General features: G+C 47.5%; 1 protein-coding gene across 1 annotated transcript in view; it reads left to right on the top strand.

Moving 5' to 3' along the window:
• Positions 1 to 16944, top strand: part of LOC142784738 (tetraspanin-33-like) — a 38566-nt gene extending 21622 nt beyond the window's left edge. Inside the window, exon 5 of the mRNA XM_075883238.1 lies at positions 16915 to 16944. Within this exon, the coding sequence (XP_075739353.1) occupies positions 16915 to 16944 (30 nt within the window). The remainder of the gene's footprint in view (positions 1 to 16914) is intronic.
• The last annotated feature ends 5463 nt before the right edge of the window (positions 16945 to 22407 follow it).

Genomic DNA, 22407 nt, shown 5'->3' with positions numbered 1-22407 from the left:
CTTGTGGCAACATTTGAGGTGTCAAGCTAAAGTTGACAACTGGGAGTCTAGTAAAACTTCCTGCGATGCAAAGAATGGTGTGTGGTCATGTAATGCCGTGGTTTATGAGGACATTGGTGATAGGGGTCAGAACATAGTCACCATCGGGAACTGGTTGTATTGAGACGAGCTCTACGTAAGTCAGTGTCTGAGGAGGAAGGCACGCTTATCCCGTTGTGCAGAGGCGACTCGGCCATTGTGCAAGAGGTTCTGTTGCAGGAAAGTGTAGACTGAGCGTACTGGTCGAACAGTCTATGAGGGCAGATTGTACGGACAGGAACTTAAGGCCTAAAATTACGTCGTGAGGCATTTATCAAGGACGGTGAAGAGGACAACTGTGTGTCCATCCGCAATGCTTACACGAGTGGAGCACATTCAAACGATAGATGCTGTTCCGTCATCCGCGTATGCATGAACTTAGTGGTTGCACGTGTGAGAACCTTCTTAAGCTTGCGGCGAAAATCACTCATCATCACGAAAAGTTGAGCGCCGGTGTAGACAAGAGCAGCGACATGCACACCGTCTACTTGTAGGCCTATAAGGTACCATTTTATTTGTATTGTCAAGAGACTGTTTTCTGTAAGTCCTAGCAATGCAGTGCCACCACCGGGGGCTGCAACACTTAGTTTTTTGTCGGGTAATCTCCTGGAAAGGCGGGGGAAGATGGTCGGTGAGGCTATAAAGAACGCGACTGGCGACGTTGCGGGGATAGAGAGCAGGAGTTGTGGCGTTCAGTAGGAGGTTTCTGGGCAAAATGGTCACGGCTGGTCTCATAGCGATAGGCAGGACGAGTATGGAAGAGACGAGATGAGGCTTGTGGAGGAGGACCCCAGCGACTCCTGCAATGGCGAGAAATGTGCCTCATTCGGTACATTTCTGTATATATTTCAGAAAAAAAATTCTGTTGGTCCGGTGACAATATAATTAAGAATAAAGGAGCACACTTACGAAATTTGATAATTGTTTACTCTACGTTTCGGCCGTGGCACAGCCTTTGTCAGGATCAACCTTACGAAGGCCGTGCAATTCAATCACGGCCGTGCGACGGCCGTGATTGTTTAACACGGCCGTGCGAAGGCCGCGATTGTATAATCCTGACGAAGGCCGTGCCACGGCCGAAACGTAGAGTAAACAATTATCAAATTTTCGTAAGTGTGCTCCTTTATTCCTAAATATATTTGCACCGGACCCACAGAATTTCTTTTCTGAAATATATATATATATATATATATATATATATATATATATATATATATAAGGGAAAGAAGTGTATACCTAAGGGCTCGTTTTTCCGTGTTTTAACACAATATTAATGAGATCTAACAGACAGTAATGCCAAGGAATGTACAGGGGAAGTTATTAGAACCAATGGAATGTAAATAGGAAGAAAGAAGAAAAAAAGTGGATGAAAGAATAACCAGCCGTGAGCAGGAATCGAACCTATGACCTTCGAATAACGCGTTCGATGCTCTAACCACTGAGCTATCACAGCGCCCTTTCCTCCATCCACTTTTTTGGGTTTATATGTGAATTTAGAAGTAGGAGTGACAGTCAGTGCCATCTATAAGCCAAACGACGAGTGTGAAAACACTCTTCTGCGCATGTTTGGCGTCACGTAGCACGTGAACTTATTATGAGCGAGCAGCTGATTAATTGTTCCTCCTATACAACCTAAACACACAAAGTCTGCCAGTACTAGACCCTCGTTCAATGAAATAAGGGAAAGAAGTGTATACCCAAGGGCTCCTTTTTCCGTGTTTTAACACAATAATAATGATGTCTAACAGACAGTAATGCCAAGGAATGTACAGGGGAAGTTATTAGAACTAATGGAATGTAAATAGGAAGAAAGAAGAAAGAAAAGTGGATGAAAAAATCACCAGTCTTTCTTCTTTCTTAGGAAAATTAGGCAATGGAGGCAGCCAAGTAACATCAAGGTCAAAAAATTGCATCTGGGGTGTTCACAAAATACGTAGCCGGTGGAGAGTACGAAACGCGGTAACAAGTGGACAGTAACACCCACTGTGTGGTTACCAATGGACGATAAGCGCAGCCGAGAAAGGGAGAGAATTAGATAGTGTGAGAAAATCGACGTTTTTAGGTATAAAATAAAAAATAGCTCACCCTAGATAGGGCGAAATAGAAGCCATTGTGTGGATCTTTATATCCTCCAGTACAGTAAAACAGGTTTATAGTGAGGGTTCTAATAATAAGTGACAACGTCCTACACGACAGTAGCAAGGTCATACATTAATGCAGTTTCACGAGGCCCAAATGAGATAGGCCGCCTGACAAACGATGATGATGATTACAACTGTTTGTATGTACAGATGAAAATGACACGCTCAGTGTCAGCACCCACACTGTCTTCCCCCATTCATGAAAGTGGGCAGTAAATTAGCAATTTGAACAAATTAGCAATTAGCAGTTAGCAATGACCTGGGATCGGTCCTCACTTGGACCCGGAAGTGTCTTTTTTTTCAATATATTGGCACCTTTCTAAATTCTTCTGTCATGGACAGGAATGTGATATTTCACTGCTAACCAACGACGTCGAATGCCAACGCGGACGCCGATGTTTCCGAAAAACGAGGTCTTTAACGCTATTGCGTTGAGATAAGAGAAAATGACAGTCGGTTCAACAAACGGTTGTTCGGCAACCAAATCTTCTTAGCCTACCCAAAAGGTACCATCATCAACAACTAATATGTGCTACAGAAAATAGCCCATTCCGAATACTCATGACTGCTCTACTAAAAATGAAGCAGACAGCAGTTACCCCTTAGCTAGGGAACGGGAAAGCCAACGGCGGCTGCGAAAAAACACGAAGGGATTGCAGACACAATCTCAACGACGACCTCTCCGTAGATCTTCGAGAGGTGCGAATGCTTGGTTTCGGAGTGAGACTCTGTCCATCGAGTTTAGACGTCCGGCATGTGTCCGTCACCTTGTGCGGCTTACCTCTCTTCTTGGTATGTCTCGCTTTTATCGATCATTGTTTAAAGTTTGTATTCTACTGTATCTTCCCTAACTTTTCGCTTTCATGATTGTGCTTCATGTCCATTTCAGAAAATAAATTGTGATTTGTAGTGTGTCTTCCATCATGCCCAGTGTCTCCAAAATATTGTTTGTTGATTACAGGACAGTAACCCACAACATGACAAGAGGAGGAGCACCTGATGAAGTGACTGTCATTGGTTCAAGTGGTAATTCATTTCAACTACTCGCCAAAAACATAAAACTACAGGCTTTGAAGCTTTCACATGATCTGTTTTGCAATTTTGTTGTATAGTCGCTTTCCAGAAACAAATATTATTTTAGGGAGGTGGTGTATGACGGATTATTTTAAATTCTCTTCCACGCAAGTGATTGGATACCGGTTACTCAAAGCTTTTACACTCCTTTCTTCATTCACTTTGTAGATCAGCCACTGAAAATTGAGAACTCTCAAGCCAGTACTGTCTTAGGAGGACGGAACGCGGCATAATGAGCTCACTGCCTTCATTCACACGTACTAACATTTCGAAATGTGGTTCTGACAACGGATTTGGAAAAGACGGAGTGGTTTAAGCAGTTCTTTTTTTGCGCCTTGACGCAGTCAGATTACATAGAAGTTGTGACCTCGCCAAGATAAATATTTGGGCTTGTTGCTTCACGCTTGCTTTAAAACAGCACCGGTTATATCCAGAGATTAGAGGATGAGGAACTACAACTACACAGGGCACAATGTCAACTGAATATTCATTGAGTAGTTACGCAAAAGGAATATTGGCTGCACGTAAATAAGAGAAGACAGATAACGGCGATAGGTATCGCCGCACACGCCTATTACTTTTTCAGCTGAATAAAAGAACACAATATCATGTTTTTACTTCATTTATTGATCGATATGTGAGGTTTAACGTCCCAAAACCACCATATGACTATGAGAGACGCCGTGGTGGAGGCACAGTTTTGGGCACAGTTTCGTCCACATAAAAACAAAAACGCGGCATATTCACGGAGTGAATAAACATGAGCGGGGCGAAGCGTCCATCAGTCCGTCCAGGCTTCCCTCCATCCGTTCTTTTTGCTTTCGTCCGTCCATGCGTCCATCTATCCTTGCGGCTGTTTCTCCATCTGTCCTTTCACTCATCCATCAGTCAGCCTCTATGTCCGTCCACGCGTTCATCTGTACGTCCGATCATCTGTCTGTCTGTTCGTCCATCTGTGCATATGTCTGTGTGTCTCTGGCTGTCTGTCTATTCATCCGTCCATCCGTCCGACCATTCGTCCGTCCATCCGAACATTTATTCGTTCATCTACTGAGCACTACAAGTACAGCCTTGTCGCATCCCTTCATCATATTGTCGTGGTTCACCGTAAGCAGATCACCGAGACGTTGAGTCCAGGAACTGACGGCGTGTGTTTTTATGCCGGAGCCAAGAGCAAAATCGACGTATGTAACTGCGCGGTAGTAAACACGGACGACAAGAAGATACAAGGACAAGCGCAAGAGCAAAGACAAGAGCAAAGGACATAAACAAAAGCACGTGGTATTATTCAGTGTCCCTTTTTCACGAGATCGTTGGCGCGCAAATTCTTCGTTCCCTGTCTATTTCGAGCGTGGCATTTGCTTCCCTTTAAAAGAGTATCGTCCCGATCCTATAGCTGAGCCTGTCATTCGCGCATAAGGTCACTTTGTACAAGCGACGGTGCTTCGCAGAGTCACTCGCTGACGAATGGCCTAATGCGCAATACGTGCACAAGTTCAGGTCGGTGCTGGCGACGCCTTGTACAGTTTGGACTATCTGGGTCGACTTTATAGGTAACGTCACTTACCCCCGTATTCACAAACGCTCCTCGACTCGACTTTCACCCTTAACTTGACAGAGTTGCGCACTGCGCCGCTGCTCGGCTGAAATGACGCTGCGCTACTCAAGAATAGCAGCAAATTATCACTTATATGCAGTGGATTTCCCTGCCTACAGATGGCGCTCCCATCGGCTTTCTCAAGTGAAGGTTGAGCGTCGAGTGAAGGGACGTTCTAGAATACGGGGGTTAGTCGTCGCAGCACTCGATAAGGTGAGAAAGTATCTTCTGAGCAACTTTTTGGATAGTCCCCATCTTGTACAGGTGTTCACACCTATACTCGGTCCCCGGTTTCGTACGTTACAGGTGTATGACGTAGGTGATAGCGACCTGCGTCGTACTCTTGCTGTTGGTATATTCGGAGACGTGAGAGCTGCCTGGCTTCCTCTGCGCGTTGAGTGAACGCGTCAGCACTTGTTTCGTTGTGATCGCATTCGTGTTGCAGCACCGCGTGCAACATCGTTCATACTTCTCGTCCAAAAACAAGGCTGAATGGGGTCATCCGTGTGGTTTCTTGTTTAGCAGTATTGTATGCAAATGTTATGTAAGGGAGAATCTCGTCCCAGTTTTTGTGCTCGATGTCCGCATACATTGAAAGCATGTCTTCCAGAGTTTTGTTGAGCCGCTCGGTCAACCCGTTCGTTTGTGGATGGTAGCCTGTCGACTTACGATGAATAGTATCACTGAGCATCTTGACGTGATCTAAAAGCGCGGCCATGAATGGGGTTCCACGATCTGTTATAACGATTTACGGCGCACCGTGTCTCAGCAGAATGTTTTCTATGAAAAATCAGGCCACCGCTTCAGCTGTGCCTCTCTGGATGGCTATTGTCTCGGCGTAGCGAGTGAGGTAGCCGGTCGCCACTATAACCTACTTGTTACCAGCAATAGATGTGGGAAGTGGGCCCAAAAGGTTCATTCCAATCTGGTCAAACGGTGTTGTTGAGATCTGAACAGGGTGTAGCAAACGGGCTGGTTTTGTCGGAGGTAACTTGCGCCGCTGGCAATCGAGGCAGGTTCGAACATGGTACTTCACGGCAGCGGTGATTCTAGGCCATTGATACCTCTCTCGAACTCTGCCCAGTGTGCGCGTGTAGCCTAAATGTCCAGATGTGACCCCGTTGTGGCACGCTTGCAACACCTCAGAATGAAGAGTGGTAGGGACTACAAGCAGGTAGGTGGACCCGTCTGGCGAGAAGTTCATTTGGTAAAGGACATTGTTTCGCAGACAGAACGACGATAGTCCTCTTGCAAATGCTTTGGGCGCGTTCAGACTTCGTCCTTCTAAATAATTAATCGAGCCAAGTAGCTCAAGGTCGTCATACTGGTGATGTGCGATGGTTGACGGGTCGAGTATTCCGACGAATGCTTTATTTTTATCAAGGAAATCAGCCGACTCTATTGGCGATCGAGACAGGCAGTCGGTGCCCGTGTGTCGTTTTCCCGACTTGTACACCATCGTCGTATCAAATTCCTGTAGTCTAAGGCTCGAACGTGCCAATCGCCCGGAAGGTTCTTTCAGAGTTGTCGACCAACACAACGAATGGTGGTCACTGATAACCTTGAATGGGCGACCGTACAAGTGTGGGCGAAATTTCGTAACTGCTCACACCACGGCGAGGCATTCCTTTCCTTTCCAGTGGTCGAGTAATCTGCTTCTGTGCGTGACAGAGTTCGGCTTGCGTAAGCGAACAGTCTTTCCACGTAGTCCTGGCACTGCACAAGCACAGCTCTGGGGCCAAACTTGCTGGCATATTTTGAGCACTGTAGGGGCTGTCCTTTTAAAATGGGCAAGCACGGGGGTCATGTGTACACGTGGCCGCAAGTCATTAAAAGCAGCTTTCTGTTTGTTACACCAAACAAGTGCAACGTCATCCCTCGTAAGACGAGTTAAAGGCGACGCAATGCGCGCGAAACTGGAATAAACCGCTGATAATATTGTCACGTAAGAGTGAGGGTAGTCCGAAGACAGGGGACCGGGAGGTTAGTAGAAATAGAAGGAGATCCGTTTATTTGGCGGAGTTGCGCCCACTGAAGAAAGAAAAGACACAATGGCTTAGCGGGAGGCGAACAGCGCGCTCGACAGCCGTCGGGTAACAGAAATGTCCCACCGGAACGCAAGGCGCGTTCGACGGCCGTCGGGTAACAGAAATGTCCCACTGGAACGCAAGGCGCATTCGACGGCCATCGGGTCACAGAGATGTCCCACTGGAACGCAAGGCGCGTTCACCATCAGAGACACAGTCGCTGTAGCGTGTGGCGCTATCTCGTTATGAACGAATGGTCGACGTGCGGGCCATGATCTTCGCAGATGAGTCGTGGTGCATCCTGGACCACGATAAGGCCGCGTGCCGGCGGTATCGGCATGCGCAACACTATCCGCAATACGCCACGCGGCAATATGATGAATATATTGCCACACTCGAAATAGAGAGGCAACGAAGACGACTTGCAACAGTCTCAGGAAAAAGAGACATTAAAGAAGACGATGTGCTTTTGCTTATGTCCTTTGCTCTTGGCTCCGGCATAAAAACACATGCCGTCGGTTCTCGGACTGAACGTCTCAGTGATCTGCTTACGTTAAATTGCGACACTGGTGGAGGTGCTGTACTGCAAGTCTGCCGATGCTCTACACTCCATCTGGGAGCCGTTCATAAAGTTCAGACATGCAGCCACCTGTTGTGACACCAGTGCACCACTTGAGTCGGCAGTTGGTAGGCCTCTCTCCTGAGCTGACCTCCTTGGACGAAAATTCTACCAGGCATTTCGTACCTCTGCCAATGGCCTTCGCCAGCCAGCCACAAGTCGTCCAACGGATACAAGGCAGCCCCATTTTCAATCCAACCCAAGTAACACTTCTTCAGCCACTGTACCCGATCGCTTCAGTGGTGCCCCACATGACGATGCTGAAGATTGGCTTGAGCATTACGAACGCCTTGCTGACATCAACCAGTGAAATGCTCAACGAAAGTTCGCCCGCACGTACTTCACTTTCGATGGCAGCGCTCACACGTGGCTTGAGAATCGAGAAGGCCGTATATCGACATGGGATGAGTTTCGTCAGCAGCTGATTGAAATCTTTGCTAGCGTCGACCGTCGATAGCGGGCTCAGCAGTTGCTCGAATCAAGACTTCAAAAACCTAACGAAACTGAGGCAAGGTTTACTCAAGACGTGACGCGCCTGTGTCGTCGGGCTGATCTCAATATGTCCGAGGAAAAGAAGTTGCACTACCTTATGCGCAGCGTGAAGGAACAACTGTTCGCCGGACTTGTGCGCAATGCCCCAACTACCGTGGCCGATTTTATAAGAGAAGCCACTGCCATTGAGCGTGCTCTGCACCAAATATCGAGGCAGTATGATCGCTCGTCCACTACCACCCGAATCAACGCCGATTCAGTTACTCTGGACAATCAGGGCTCCCTACGTGACCTGATCAGAGATATTGTTTGAGAAGAAATTCCGAAGCTTTGGACTCCTCTATTGAATATGCCAGTGACTGCCATTGCCGCAGTCATTTGTGGGGAACTTAGGCATGCTTTTCAGCCGCTGATCTCGGCGCGAGCAGCGTCAAATGAGTTACGCCGACGCTCTCCACCATCCACCACCTGTCCCGTCTATTACGTCATACTACCAGCCGCCTACAGCCACACCTTCGTCGCAACCTTTGCAGGAGGCTTTCAGACATCGGCCCGTGTCTCCCATATTTTCATGCCACCAGCCACCACTTTCCGCGCTTTACTCACCACCACAAGAGGACATGGGACACCCACAATTTCGCAGAACGGACGCTTGGGGCACTGTCGTTTGGCGCCCGCTTTGCTTTAGCTGTGGTGGTGCCGGCCATGTAGCTCGCTATTGTTGGTTCCGCGACACATTGCTTCACCCGTCTCGGCCAGGGTACGACGGTCGCCGACCCAATGCCGACTACATTGTTCGTCATGACGACCCTGATTTTCCAGGACCTCCAAAAACGTGTCCCTCCTAGCACGAGTCACTTTCCGATTGCCCGCCCAACTCCGCCCACAGGTCACGCTGTCCATCCCTTGCTCGGACATCGTCACTGAATTGACGTACTTCTGCTGACCTTCAGGGAACAAGGTCGCTTAGCCCTTACCGGGGAAACTTAAGGCGGCAACCTCTCGGGGTAAGGTCGATGCCCAACCACAAGACGATAAAAAGTGTCCAGTACTGCCACTACAGAACGACTTGACACCGACGAATATTAACAACGACGAAATGGTGAGCGCCTACCTCAATGTAATTATTGATGGAGAGCAAGTGACGGCCTTAGTAAATACGGGTGCTGATTTTTCCACATTGTCACAAGCTGGCCAGTCGTCTTAGAAAAGTAAAAACGCCGTGGACAGGAACACATATAAGAAGAGCGGGTGGTCAATTGCTGCTCCCTACTGCGAGATGCACAGCAAAAATTTGCATTGGAGACTCTTCTTTCGTCGTGATTTTCATCGTTCTCCTAGAGGGCTGCAAAGATTCGATCATAGGAATGGACTTTCTCAGGGAACATGGCGCAATAATCAATATCCTAGACCGCGTGGTTTCGCTTCACGAGAGTGCTCGTCTGATTGATTCTTCCTCACCGGACAACAAATCATTTCGTCTCAAAGACCACAATATAGCTGTGCCGCCTCGTTCATGTATCCTCGTTTCAGTAGCATGTGACGTACCGTTCGACGGTGAAAGAATCACCGATGAACTAACTTCGCGGCTTTTCAACTCACGGGATTTCAGAGCATGTGGAATAGTCAATGTCACCAACGGCTGAACGAACTTGCTGTTGACCAATTTCACCTCCGAGCGATGGCACCCTCCGAAAGGCACAACTTTGGCATATTTTGATGAGATAGCAGATGTTTGTGACTGCTTCTCAGCACTCCAAGCGACGCGTGCACAAGACGCACATGACCTAGCACGTAACCTTGACGCCAGCCCTACTTTACCTCAGCCACAGCGGGAACGCCTGTTTTGGCTGCTAGCCGAGCTCCACGACTGTTTTGCGTCGAGCTCGAAAGTTTGCCTGACGTTCTTGAACAAGCACCAAATAATCACAGAGAAAACGGCTAGACGAATTCATCAAAATTCGTACCGTGTGGCTTCAAAACAATGAAAAGCGATAGAACAGCAGGTAACAAAAGTGCTTGAAGACGACGTGAATCAACCGACGAAAAGCCCTTGGGCGTCACCTGTTTTTCTAGTCAAGAAAAAGGACGGCAGCCTGCGTTTCTGTGTGGACTATCGAAAGCTGAATGAGGTAACAAAAAAGACGTGTTACTGCCTCCCTGCATAGATGATTCGATCGACAGGCTTCGAAACGCACGTTATTTCGCTTCCATGGACCTAAAGACTGGATGTTGGCAAATGGAAGTCGACCCCAGGGATCGTTAAAAAACCACTTTCGTGACGCCTGACGGACTGTACGAATTTAAGGTCTTACCATTTGGCTTGTGCTCCGCACCTGCTACTTTTCAGTGTCTTATGGATACCATGCTCTCTGGGCTTAAATAGAGAACCTGCTTAGTATAACTTGACGACGTCATTGTATTTTCTACAACGCTTGACGAACACTTTGAACGATTGCAGGGGGTCTTGCAGGCCATACGGGCCACAGGCCTGACGCTCAAGCCGGAGAAGTGTCACTTCTGTTTTGAGGAAATACAGTTTATTGGCCAAGCCCCGCCGCGGTGGTCTAGTGGCTAAGGTACTCGGCTGCTGATCCGCAGGTCGCGGGTTCGAATCCCGGCTGCAGCGTCTGCATTTCCGATGGAAGCGGAAATGTTGTAGGCCCGTGGGCTCATATTTGGGTGCACGTTAAAGAACCCCAGGTGGTCAAAATTTCTAGAGCCCTCCACTACGGCATCTCTCGTAATCATATGGTGGTTTTGGGACGTTAAATCCTACAAATCAATCAATAAGTTTCTTGGCCATTTCTTCAGTTACACAAAAGTTCGTCCAGACCCCGGGAAAGTTGCCGCCGTAACATTTTCAACACCATCAGATAAAAAGGCATTAAGGCGTTTTCTGGGTCTCTGTGAAACGGGACCGCCCGTTTCAGCTCAGCTCGCTCCACTCGGAACCGATTCGAGGTGGGCTAACGACCAACAATCTGCGGAAAGCTATTCGAGAAGTGGTTAAGGAAGAACTACGCCGATTGCTACCTCCTACCCCCCCGCCCCCCCAAGGAGCATCTCTCTTGGACATAGTGCGTGATGAAGTCCAGCAGGCGCTTGGCTCTTCGTCAGCGACGACTCGAACAGAGGCCGAAGCAATGACTTACGCCGCTGCAGTGAACACTAGGCCACCCCGACGAAACGAGCCCAGTCCTCCACGGTACGCTGCAGCCCCAAGTAGCCGTCCGCCCTTACCCGCCCACCCTACATACGAGAGACGCCCGAGCCAAAGAAAATGCGACACCTGGAGAACTCCCGGCGACCGTCCCCTATGCTTTCACTTCGGTGAGGCCGGCCACATTCTTCGACACTGCCCCTACAGGTGGATGGGACTGCCTGGCTTCTCATCTCAGGCACCACGGCCACGCCCTGGACAACGACCTCCGCCAATCGAAGACTACTTGCGCCATACAGAGTACTTGTGCAGCCGTTCTCCATCACCGCCATCCCCACGCTTCACGTCACCGAACCGCAGCAACAACGAACGAAGAAGGTCCCCAAGCCCCCGTAGGGGAAACTAAAACCAGCAACATTTGGAGGTGAGGTTGCTTCAAGAGGAAAAGCTGAAGACCCTCCACCGACGACCATATATGACGACAGCACATCATCTACGACGACGACAACGCACAACAACCCAAGCCGCGAGACGAAGCAAAACGAAGCAACAAGACAAAGCCGTGCCCCGAACCCAAAACCAACGCGCAACTCCAGCCCACGTGCCACCGATTTTGAAGTATCTATCGACGGCCCCCGGTAACTGCCTTGATTGACACAGGAGGTGACTACTCGGTCATCAGCGGGCCACTGACAGCACAACTGAAGAAGGTTAAGACGGCTTGGGACGGCCCGCAGATCCGCACAGCGGAAGGCCACCTCCTCACCCCATCAGGGCGATGTACTGCAAGGGTGACATTCGATGGTCCCACATACCTTGCCACTTTCTTGGTGCTCCCACAGTGCTCCCGTGACGTCATTCTCGGCATGGACTTCTTGACTCAACATCACGCGGTTATTGACCTGGCGTCCAGATCCATCAAACTTTCCTCGGATGAAGCCATAAATTCATACTCGACACCACATAATCGCGCAGCCCTCCATGTGCTCGAGAATGACGTGAGCGTCCCACCCCGATCAACGACCCTAATCCCCGTAAGCACTGGTACTGCCGAAAATGCTCATGGCGTCGTAGAAGGTAACATAAAGCTTTTGCTTGGCCGTGATATCGCAATCGCAAGAGGCATTGCGGACTTCCGGAATGGACAGGGCCCAGTGCTGATAACAAATTTCAGCCAAGAACACCGCCACCTGGCCAAAGGCACGACCATTGCCTTTCTCGATGAAATCGCGGAAGTCAGTGACACCCTCGACCTCTCGAATCCAGCGACCATCACCCCACAGACCCACAACTCGCAGCTGTCATTCGACATTAACCCTTTCTTACCTTAATGCAAGCAGCAACTGCTCCAGAACCTCCTTCGACGTTATGACGACTGTTTCGCCACTTCTTCAGAGGTCCGACACACTTCTCTGGCAAAGCATCGAATCATAACCCAAGAAGACATCCACCCTCTCCATCAAAGCCCTTATCGTGTGTCGGCACTTGAACGTCAGGCCATCCGAGAGCAAGTTGAGGAAATGTTACACTACGATGTAATTCAGCCATCGAAAAGCCCATGGGCGGCACCAGTCGTCCTTGTCAAAAAGAAAGACGGAAGTCTTCGGTTTTGCGTCGATTACCGACGGTTGAATAGTGTAACCAAGAAAGACGTGTACCATTTACCAAGGATCGACGATACCCTAGATCGTCCTAGTGATGCAAGGTACTTCTCGTCCATTGATCTGAAGACAGGGTATTGGCAAATTCAGGTTGATGAAAGAGACCGAGAAAAGACCGCCTTCATCACGCCGGATGAATTGTATGAGTTCAAAGTGATGCCATTTGGACTTTGTTCCGCTCCAGCAACCTTCCAGCGTCTAATGGACACAGTACTGGCAGGTCTCAAGTGGCAAATATGTCTCGTATACCTGGACGACGTGGTCGTCTTCGCCTCCAACTTTAGCGACCACCTGAAAAGGCTCCGGACGGTACTGGACGCAATTAAGTCATCAGGGTTGACACTGAAGCAAGAAAAATGCCATTTTGCTTATGAACAACTACAGTTCCTTGGCCATGTTATAAGCAAAGATAGCGCAAGACCAGATCCCGAGAAGACAGCCGCTATCGCACAGTTTCCTCAACCGCAAGATAAGAGAGGAGTGCGCCGATTCTTAGGACTGTGTGCCTATTACCGACGCTTCGTCAAGAACTCACACATTGCTGCCCCTTTGACGCAGCTCACCAAGTCGGACACGCCTTTCGAATGGAAAGCTGAGCAACGTGAGACATTCAAAGAACTTCAACAACGTTTACAGTCGCCGCCTGTGCTGGGTCACTTTGATGAATATGCCGAAACTGACATACATACAGACGCCAGCAGCATCGGCTTAGGTGCCGTTCTCGTTCAGAAGCACAAGGGCTGCGAGCGCGCCATCGCGTATGCAAGCCGCTCACTGTCGAAAGCGGAAGTGAACTATTCCACGTCTGAGAAGGAATGTCTTGCGATAGTATGGGCCACCTCGAATTTCCGCCCATACTTATATGGCAGACCCTTCAAGGTCGTAACAGACCAGCATGCGTTGTGCTGGTTGGCCAGTTTCAAAGACCCTTCTGGCCGCCTCGCTCGATGGAGCCTACGGCTTCAGGAGTTTGACGTGAAGGTAGTCTACACATCTGGTCGTAAGCACTCCGACGCAGACTGCCTCTCAAGAGCCCCTGTCGGCGCACCACCAAGCCATGAAGACGACGATGCCTTTCTTGGGCCTATCAGCAGCAGCACCTTTGCATTACAGCAGTGCTCGAACCCGATCCTACAACAGTTGATCAACTACATCGAAGGAAAGGCCTCCATACCGCCTGCACTGTTCAAGCGTGGGATATCCTCCTTCTGTGTGCAAAACGGGGTGGTAGTTAAAAAGAACTTCGCACCGAATAAGGCAGCTTACCTTCTTGTCGTCCCAAGCAGCCTGAGAGAAGAAATTTTACAAGCGTTACATGACGAACCCACTGCAGGCCACCTCGGTTTTACACGCACACTCCACAGAATTCAAGAACGATACTACTGGCCCCGCCTCTCCTTAGATGTTGCGCGGTACGTCAAGAGTTGCCGCGAATGTCAGCGCCGGAAGAGACCTCCAAAAAAACCAGCTGGATTTCTCAAGCCAATTGAAACTTCGTCGAGACCATTCCAACAGATTGGTATGGACCTGCTTGGACCTTTCCCCACGTCAACATCCGGTAACAAGTGGATCATAGTGGCCACTGATTACCTTACCCGATACGCTGAAGCTAAGGCCCTCCCGAACGGCACAGCCGTAGAAGTTGCCAAATTTTTTGTCGAATCAATTCTCCTCCGTCATGGCGCACCTGAGGTACTAATAACTGACAGGGGAACGGCGTTTACGGCTGACCTTACTCAGGCAATCTTACATTACAGTCATACAGATCACCGAAGAACAACTGCGTACCATCCGCAGACAAATGGTCTCACGGAACGCTTGAACAAGACCATTGCCGATATGCTCGCTATGTACGTGGACACAGAACACAAGACCTGGGACTTAATTCTGCCTTACGTGGTCTTCGCCTACAACACCGCGGTGCAGGAGACCACTAAAATGACACCATTTAATCTCGTCCATGGGAGGGATGCCGTTACTACCCTGGACGCCATGCTGCCTAATGTCACCGATGAAAACAACCTAGACGTGGCCGCCTACCTTCAGCGCGCAGAAGAAGCCCGGCAGCTTGCTCGTCTGCGCATAAAAGACCAACAGCGAAACGACGCAAGACGCTACAACCTGCGGAGACGGGATTCAACATACAGGCCAGGTGACAAAGTCTGGGTTTGGACGCCCGTTCACCGCCGAGGATTAAGCGAAAAACTCATGCGCCGTTATTTCGGCCCATACAAAGTCATCCGTCAAGTGGATGAAGTGGACTATGAAGTGGTCCCTGATGGGGCTAGCTCATCCCAACGACGCCGCGCACGACAAGAAGTGGTACACGTCGCCCGTTTGAAGCCCTATCATGCGCGCTAAAGGAGGCTCCCTGTTTGCATCTCTTGTTTTGTTTATGTGTGCGTGATTCGTGCTTATTTGCCATTCACTTTCGCACAGGCTGTCCTTTTGTTTTGGTTATATTTTAAACAAATCATCGGGTCGATGCTTACGTTGCGGAGGGGAGCAATGCCGCGTGGCGTATTGCGGATAGTGTTGCGCATGCCGATACCGTCGGCACGCGGCCTTATCGTGGTCCAGGATGCACCGCAACTCATCTGCGAAGATCATGGCCCGCACGTCGACCATTCGTTCATAACGAGATAGCGCCACACGCTACGGCGACTGTGTCTCTGATGGTGAACGCGCCTTGCGTTCCAGTGGGACATTTCTGTGACCCGACAGCCGTCGAACGCGCCTTGCGTTCCAGTGGGACATTTCTGTTACCCGACGGCCGTCGAACGCGCCTTGCGTTCTGGTGGGACATTTCTGTTACCCGACGGCCGTCGAGCGCGCTGTTTGCCTCCCGCTAAGCCAGTGTGTCTTTTCTTCGCAGATGAGTCGCGGTGCATCATGGACCACGATAAGGCCGCGTGCCGGCGGTATCGGCATGCGCAACACTATCCGCAATACGCCACGCGGCAATATACAAGTACCGCCATGCCGCGGTGCTTTTAAAGACTAAACGAGAGGTGCCTACTACTACATACTATAAAAATGGGACGCACAGGCCATGGCGTAAGGAGTTTGCCACCTTCAACGAAGACTGCTGCCTTCGTCAACGTAACGACACCATGACAATGTGACAGAGTGTCACGAGGTCCTGTATTGCACGAGGAAAGTTATATTTTGAAAAAAAAACCGACATTTTTTCTTTCAGACAGCATGACGAATAATACTCTTGCAGAGGATTCCCAGAGTCTATATTATCTTTAGTGCCTCAGCAACCTCTGTTGTAATTCTGTCAGCTGATTTTAACATGACCGTAATGTTTTCAAACAGATATGCGGAACCATAGTGCCTACAATGAAATTTCTGGGCGTCCCGATACTGATTTTGGGACATTTAATTTCTGCTATTTTATACTGTCATTGCAGCATTCCCCTGTTCGGCCAAACTATGATGTTCCTCAAGAAAAAAGAATTGCACAAAACACATATTCAGGGCACTGTAAGAATATGTCGTGGCGGTTTTAGTGCGCACAGGTTTTCGAGTTCTACCCTTAACTACCCGACAGAAAGTTCAAACATTCCCCAACGGCTGCTAGATGTTCACCTGCTAGATAGGATGGTCGCAAGAAAGACAGGAAGATAAGATATGACACTTTGATGAAACATTAGATGTCAGTCAAGTTCTTCAGCCCCAGGAAATGTTCGAAACATTCCAGTGAAGCGTAATAAGCTTTGACTTGCTTTGATTATATACAAGAAGCCTAATAATGCAGGATTGTGTAGCATTCACGTGTTATTTCATTACTTGTATCATTCTTTTGCATTTGCACAACTTTTTGTCGCCTGAGTTATATCACACGAGAGTAAAGAATAAATTGGGTGACTTTCTGCGTCCACACAGCATTAGTTCAGTGTATTTAGGTGCACTAGAATGGCACTCTGCGTGCTTGTTCTGCAGAACGACAAGTTAATGACAGCTAGAAATCGTAATGTAGCGCAAGAAAGTTGCTCTTAAGTTGTTATTGGTACTGTCTATTGTGCTGTAACATGCTTTTTGTGTTTGTTATTTCAGGGCATGCTAATACCTTCCTTCAGTCACTGACGCTTTGGCAGTATCTCTCATATAGCGAGAGTACGCCTTCGAACGCGAAGCTTCGCACATTGCTAGGGTAATGTCCCATATACAGCGATATTCAGCTTATGTGTGTTCTCCCATATCACGACAACCCTTTTTGATAACAACTGTAATTTAAAGACATACAGATATTTATTTGGAGCCTCAGTTTTAAAGTTATGAAGTTTCTATTGACAGGTCACTTAAAAACCTCTACTATTCTGACATGCGTACATTATGCGTATAATGATGATTTCAGTGGAGTTAGAATTGGCGTTCACCTATCAAAAAATGATGGTAAACGAAAAGATTTTGCTAAATAGAAATAACAAAGCTTAGTAGAATAAAAGAAGAACGTTAAAGAAGTAATGCCACGCCTGACCGTGACAGAAAAACCAAAAATTGTGTTAAAATATTATCTCTGCTTTTACAGCCCAATCCACCGTATGATTAAGAGAGACAGCATGGTGGCAAGCTCCGAAAATTGCCTGGTGTTCTTTAACGTGCACTGATATCACACAATATACGGGCCCCTGGCATATCACCTCCATTGAAATGTGGCCACAGTGGGCGGAATCAATCCCGCCACGTCCGGTTTATCCGACAGGCCCACAATCATTGCTGCACTGCTGTGGATTCAATGACCTTGGTACACATACACGGTCAATGGTATACACGCTATACAATGACTGTATTACACAGAGCAAATCCGGGTATGTGCCAAATATTGGGTACTATCGTCCCACTGATCACCATACGTATAAATACTAGCATGCTTAGCAGCCACTTCTGTGGTACTACGCACAGCATATCTGTCTGTGTACACATCACGATGAGAAGTTCTCATGCGAGTGCTGTTTGGCTGCTCGGTTCAGGTTAGTTCCATTGCCAATACGAAATCTTTCTTAGTGAACAAAAGTTGATTATATCTCTCTGTCCATCCATCCGTCCATTCGTCCATCCATCCGTCCATTCGTACGTTCGTCTGCCTGTTTATTCGTTCGTCTGTCCGCCCGTCCCTCCATCCGTCTGTCCGTCCGTCTGTCTGTCTGTCTGTCTGTCTGTCTGTCTGTCCGTCCGTCTGTCTGTCTGTCTGTCTGTCTATCCGTCCATCCATCCGTCCGTCCGTCTGCCCGTCTGTCTGTTTGTAAGTCCATACGTCCGTACGTCAGTCTGTCTGTCTGTCTGTCAGTCTGTCTGTCTGGTCTCGGGATCAACTCCACAGCTTAGTGTAAACGAAAATTTGTGTAGGTGGGACAAATAAGCTTTACTTCTGTCGTGCACGTGATCAAATCCCTTCCTCTACATACGTATGGCCGTGGTATATGGGTTCGCAGTTCATATTTTACAAGAAACGCTGACAGCGGACATCGGGAAATAAATGCGAGCGCGTAAAGAAACCTACATCAGCAATATTTACTCGGCGAGTGCAAAAAATAATCATCGAAATCTCCGCAAGAAACCAACCCAAGCATTCCTTGTGGCAGTCAAATATTCTACCACACAGCCTAGCCATTTTTTGACACTGCTGAGGAAGAAGACTCTATGAAGGCGTCAGGTTGGTGTGACGAGAGTTGTTGTTGCAGTACTGGCACTTCATTTTCGGAACGCCCAGTATGAACTGCAGTGACGGTAGCATCCAATCGAGTTAATTGTGACTCTAGTGTGAGCTCTGCTTCTGTAGCAGTCTCACAATACATTTCTATTCCTATGATTCAGCAAGTTGCATTCAACCTTTGCTCGACGCAGGAGGAGTACGCTCACAAAAGTTGACTATCATATTCAAGTAGTCGCATCTTTGAGTTCACTACGTTGTGAACTTACATCTGTGCTCTAGCTTGATTACTGACGTTGCGTCCCACCATAAGATTCATATTACACGCCAGTGCAGCTAATATGCCCGGGAAGTCGACAATGTGCTCTCAGCCAGCACACTGTAAAAAAAACATAAAGGAGTTAAATACGAAAGCGATGTCGTCTCACTATAGTGCGTATTTTAACTACTTATTACAATGTTTTTAATGAGTTTTGTTAATCGAGAAGTTCAAATTGGGCCTTTCTGCTATGTAATTGGCAAAGGTGAAAGAGCTTTGTCTCGGAGAGAGAATCAAACAACCTTTATTGCTAATAAATAGGTCATTAGAGGTTGGGCCTTCTAGTCTGGAAGATCATAAGCTCTTGCTGCCGTCTGGGCTCGGTCAACCAAGGCCTGTTGGGGCACTGGGTCACCTCCCTCTTGACTATTGTAGGACTATGACTCACCGTTACACCGGGACGCTTTGGCACTTCCAGACCATGAATGTTTCCGCATATGGCTGCATTCTGTGCAACGGGTGGCCTACTTCAAACCACGACTAGTCATGCGCGTGAAATGTTTTCGAACTTGGTGTCCACCCACTAAGTGGTCTTCGTGAAATACTGGAAGTAACGTGTGCGCATTTTATAATGGGTAGCCGACTTTGAACCACGAAGTCACTGCGGCGTAGCCATAAGGTGGCACGCGGAGTCCGTGCCCCTTCCGCCTGGCCCCATGTGAAGTTATCCTAACTGCACGTTCTGACGCACGATGGCAAATGTGCGCTTGTACAACGAAGCGTTACTGTGAGACTTCATGTTGCAATGTGAGGTCTGTATGCAGGATTGATGTGTTCGGAAACCATGAAAGCTTTATTCACCGCATTTCGAAGCAGATGAAGTTATTTTCACTGTCACTTCAAGAAGACGCCTGGCTTTTTGTAGAACATCCGCTTGCCAAGCAAGCGGCCTGGGTTTGATCTTCACTCTTAACTAATAATACCTATTATTTTTATTGGCAAATTTCTCAGTTTTTTGGTCACGAAAAAAAAACTGACTATTTTTCGCTCACAGCCACAGACTCCATCGCTGGCGCCCTCACTAACACCGACACCGGCATTTCTGCAAAATAAGCTCTTTAATGTTATCGCGTTATAGACACGTCGGTCCACGTCATAATTCTTGGCTGAAAGCCAAAAAGTGCAGCACAGAAAGATTACTCACTGACTGCTTCGCATAAAACCGATTTCCACAAGGCACTAGATCTGTCGAATTGTTATTTAGAGCATGAAAAGATTTAAATATTTATCTAACAATTACATGGGAACAATCTCTGAACTACGTTTTATATATCTTCTGCTGTAATGCGGTATTTATTTTTCAGATCCTGACGATCCTTTTAAAGCAACCGTTCTTACACTGACTACAGGAAGTGCTTCATTCTGAAAAGTGGAGATCTCGGAGGCCGCAAGGAAGTTTAAAATATTCGCTTTGCTGCTCCCTTTGCTGACTTCAATACATCACATCTATCTAGTGCAATTTCACGGTATTTCTTTAAAATGAACCATATTTGTGTATTTTCGTGCTTAAGCGTGATTCACATAGAAATACGCGAGTGCCTCAAATTGACGCACGTGATGTACGACTAAAACCCCTAAAATAATAGCAGCAGTTAGGCGGTCATATTATTAGTCACAGCTTTTATATTTATTAGCTAATACTATAGAATCAAGTGAACAGGCATATGTGACTGGTGCAAGTGCTATCCCCTGTGGGTTAGCAACAAAAAAATCGAGCTAATGTCACAGGCACAAGATAGTAATCTCCGTTACTCGCGAAGCGAGTAGTAGCACCTGTGTTGCTCTTAAGGCTATAGTCGTGATTTGACATCAGATAATTTCATGCAAGTGTACTGCGCTTGTCTGATGGATTGGATGACCACGCTCTCGCAAAAGCCGTTTCACAAGCTTACTGTGAACAAACGTTATCTCATCAGGCTCTGACATATACTTTTTTAACCCTGTTTTCCCTCCATGCTTTTCTCACCTTCTGCAATTGAAACCAATTAGCCGTATCCACGCACTCATAATGAAGCAGTAGATATTAGGAAATGTACAGTGTGAAACACATAAAAGTAATGTCAAGTTCTAGGTGTCTGCTTCCTTCTTTCGTTGAGCGTGTTACATTTTATGCTAATTAAGTACCTTCCTTTTTTTCAGAGTGCATGCTATGGGTCAACAATGCATATAAGGACAACCACCCTCGTAAGTGCGTACGAAAGTACAAGAAATTCTGCGTTGGCGCAGTCTTGATCTACAACAAGCAGGTCTGCTCTGTACAACAAGGTGCATAGAATACTACCAAATGAGACAGCTACGTAGGCGGCACTGCCATATCACCAAAGATGATTCGACGTATTATGCCATTGAATCACACAGGCACGCGAAGGAAGGAAACGAAATATCACTGTGAATGCCTCTGCTGAATCTCAGTAAGTCTATCTTAGATCATCAATACATGGCTCTCCAAAGATTGGTGGCTGTACGAGCATGACTCCTCAGCTCCCTATCGTAGAACAAGCTAGCGCCAAGCAGCGCAGCCTCCCAGGCATTAAAGCTTAATGGTGATTTATATGGGAAGAATTACTGGATTTCACTTACACTCTCATGGTATAGGGCAAGATGGATTGGTCACTTACTCAAGGTATTGGGCAAGATGAGGTGTTCCTTAAACACAAAAAACGTGGATGAAGCTCGAGCTTCACTTTCATGACCATATTGCACGATTGGGAATTAAAACAAATAGACCAGAGGTGCACTATCGGGAATCGTGTACATCACCGTCTGTATACAGCTAGCTTGCTCAGGTTCTCGGTGCTTGCCTCATCCCTATCATAAGGACACAAAGAACTGTGCCTTAGCATTGTCCGTTTCGAAGTGTTATTGAATGTATACAGCAAGAACGGAGGTGAAGTGCCCAATGTACCACAATTATTTCTTTTTCAAATAAGTGAAGGGGCCTCAGCTCATGCGTTGGGCAACACGGGAACCTACGTGGCTGCCCACGTTGTTAATAGGTCTGGTGCTGATGACGACTGAATAAATATGTTTGAGCGTTTTGTTCTAACAAGGTACTTGAAACACGCACATGTTGCTCAATTCACACATCAAAACACCTGGGGGTATTCTATGCTTATTCCACGCAATATATGATGCGTTAAGCAGACTCCCTCTTCAAAATGATATTCAGATAGTGTCTTTCTTTTTCTTTTTCTTTCGAAGCAGTTTCAACAAATCACGTAGCCCTAAAACAGAACACCTGCTTGCCACGCGTACAGTCTCCGTGCAATGCTCACTCACATCTAATCATTTTTAATGTTTTTTTAAGCACATTAGCGCGTTGAAACTGCCAGAATTGCCCGGGGTAACGCATATCTCCCAAGACGAATGCGCATGTGTGTGCTGATTGTGGCCGCTAGTTCATAGGCTCAGTGTCTGTTATATTATTATGAGATGAGGCTGTGTTGTTTTTCTTAATTAGCCATATATTACTTATATTGATTGAATATGTGTAGCTGAGGTATCTTTTCTTATGCCGTATTATGTGTCAGCTCTTGGTACTTGCAAATTTTCCAGCATATCCACACAGAACAAAGAA

The sequence above is a fragment of the Rhipicephalus microplus genome, unplaced genomic scaffold (genome assembly GCF_043290135.1).
Source record: "Rhipicephalus microplus isolate Deutch F79 unplaced genomic scaffold, USDA_Rmic scaffold_15, whole genome shotgun sequence".
NCBI classification, from domain to species: Eukaryota; Metazoa; Arthropoda; class Arachnida; order Ixodida; family Ixodidae; genus Rhipicephalus; species Rhipicephalus microplus.
Note: the sequence above shows the minus strand (reverse complement) of the source record. Positions and strands in the feature narration are given on the sequence as shown.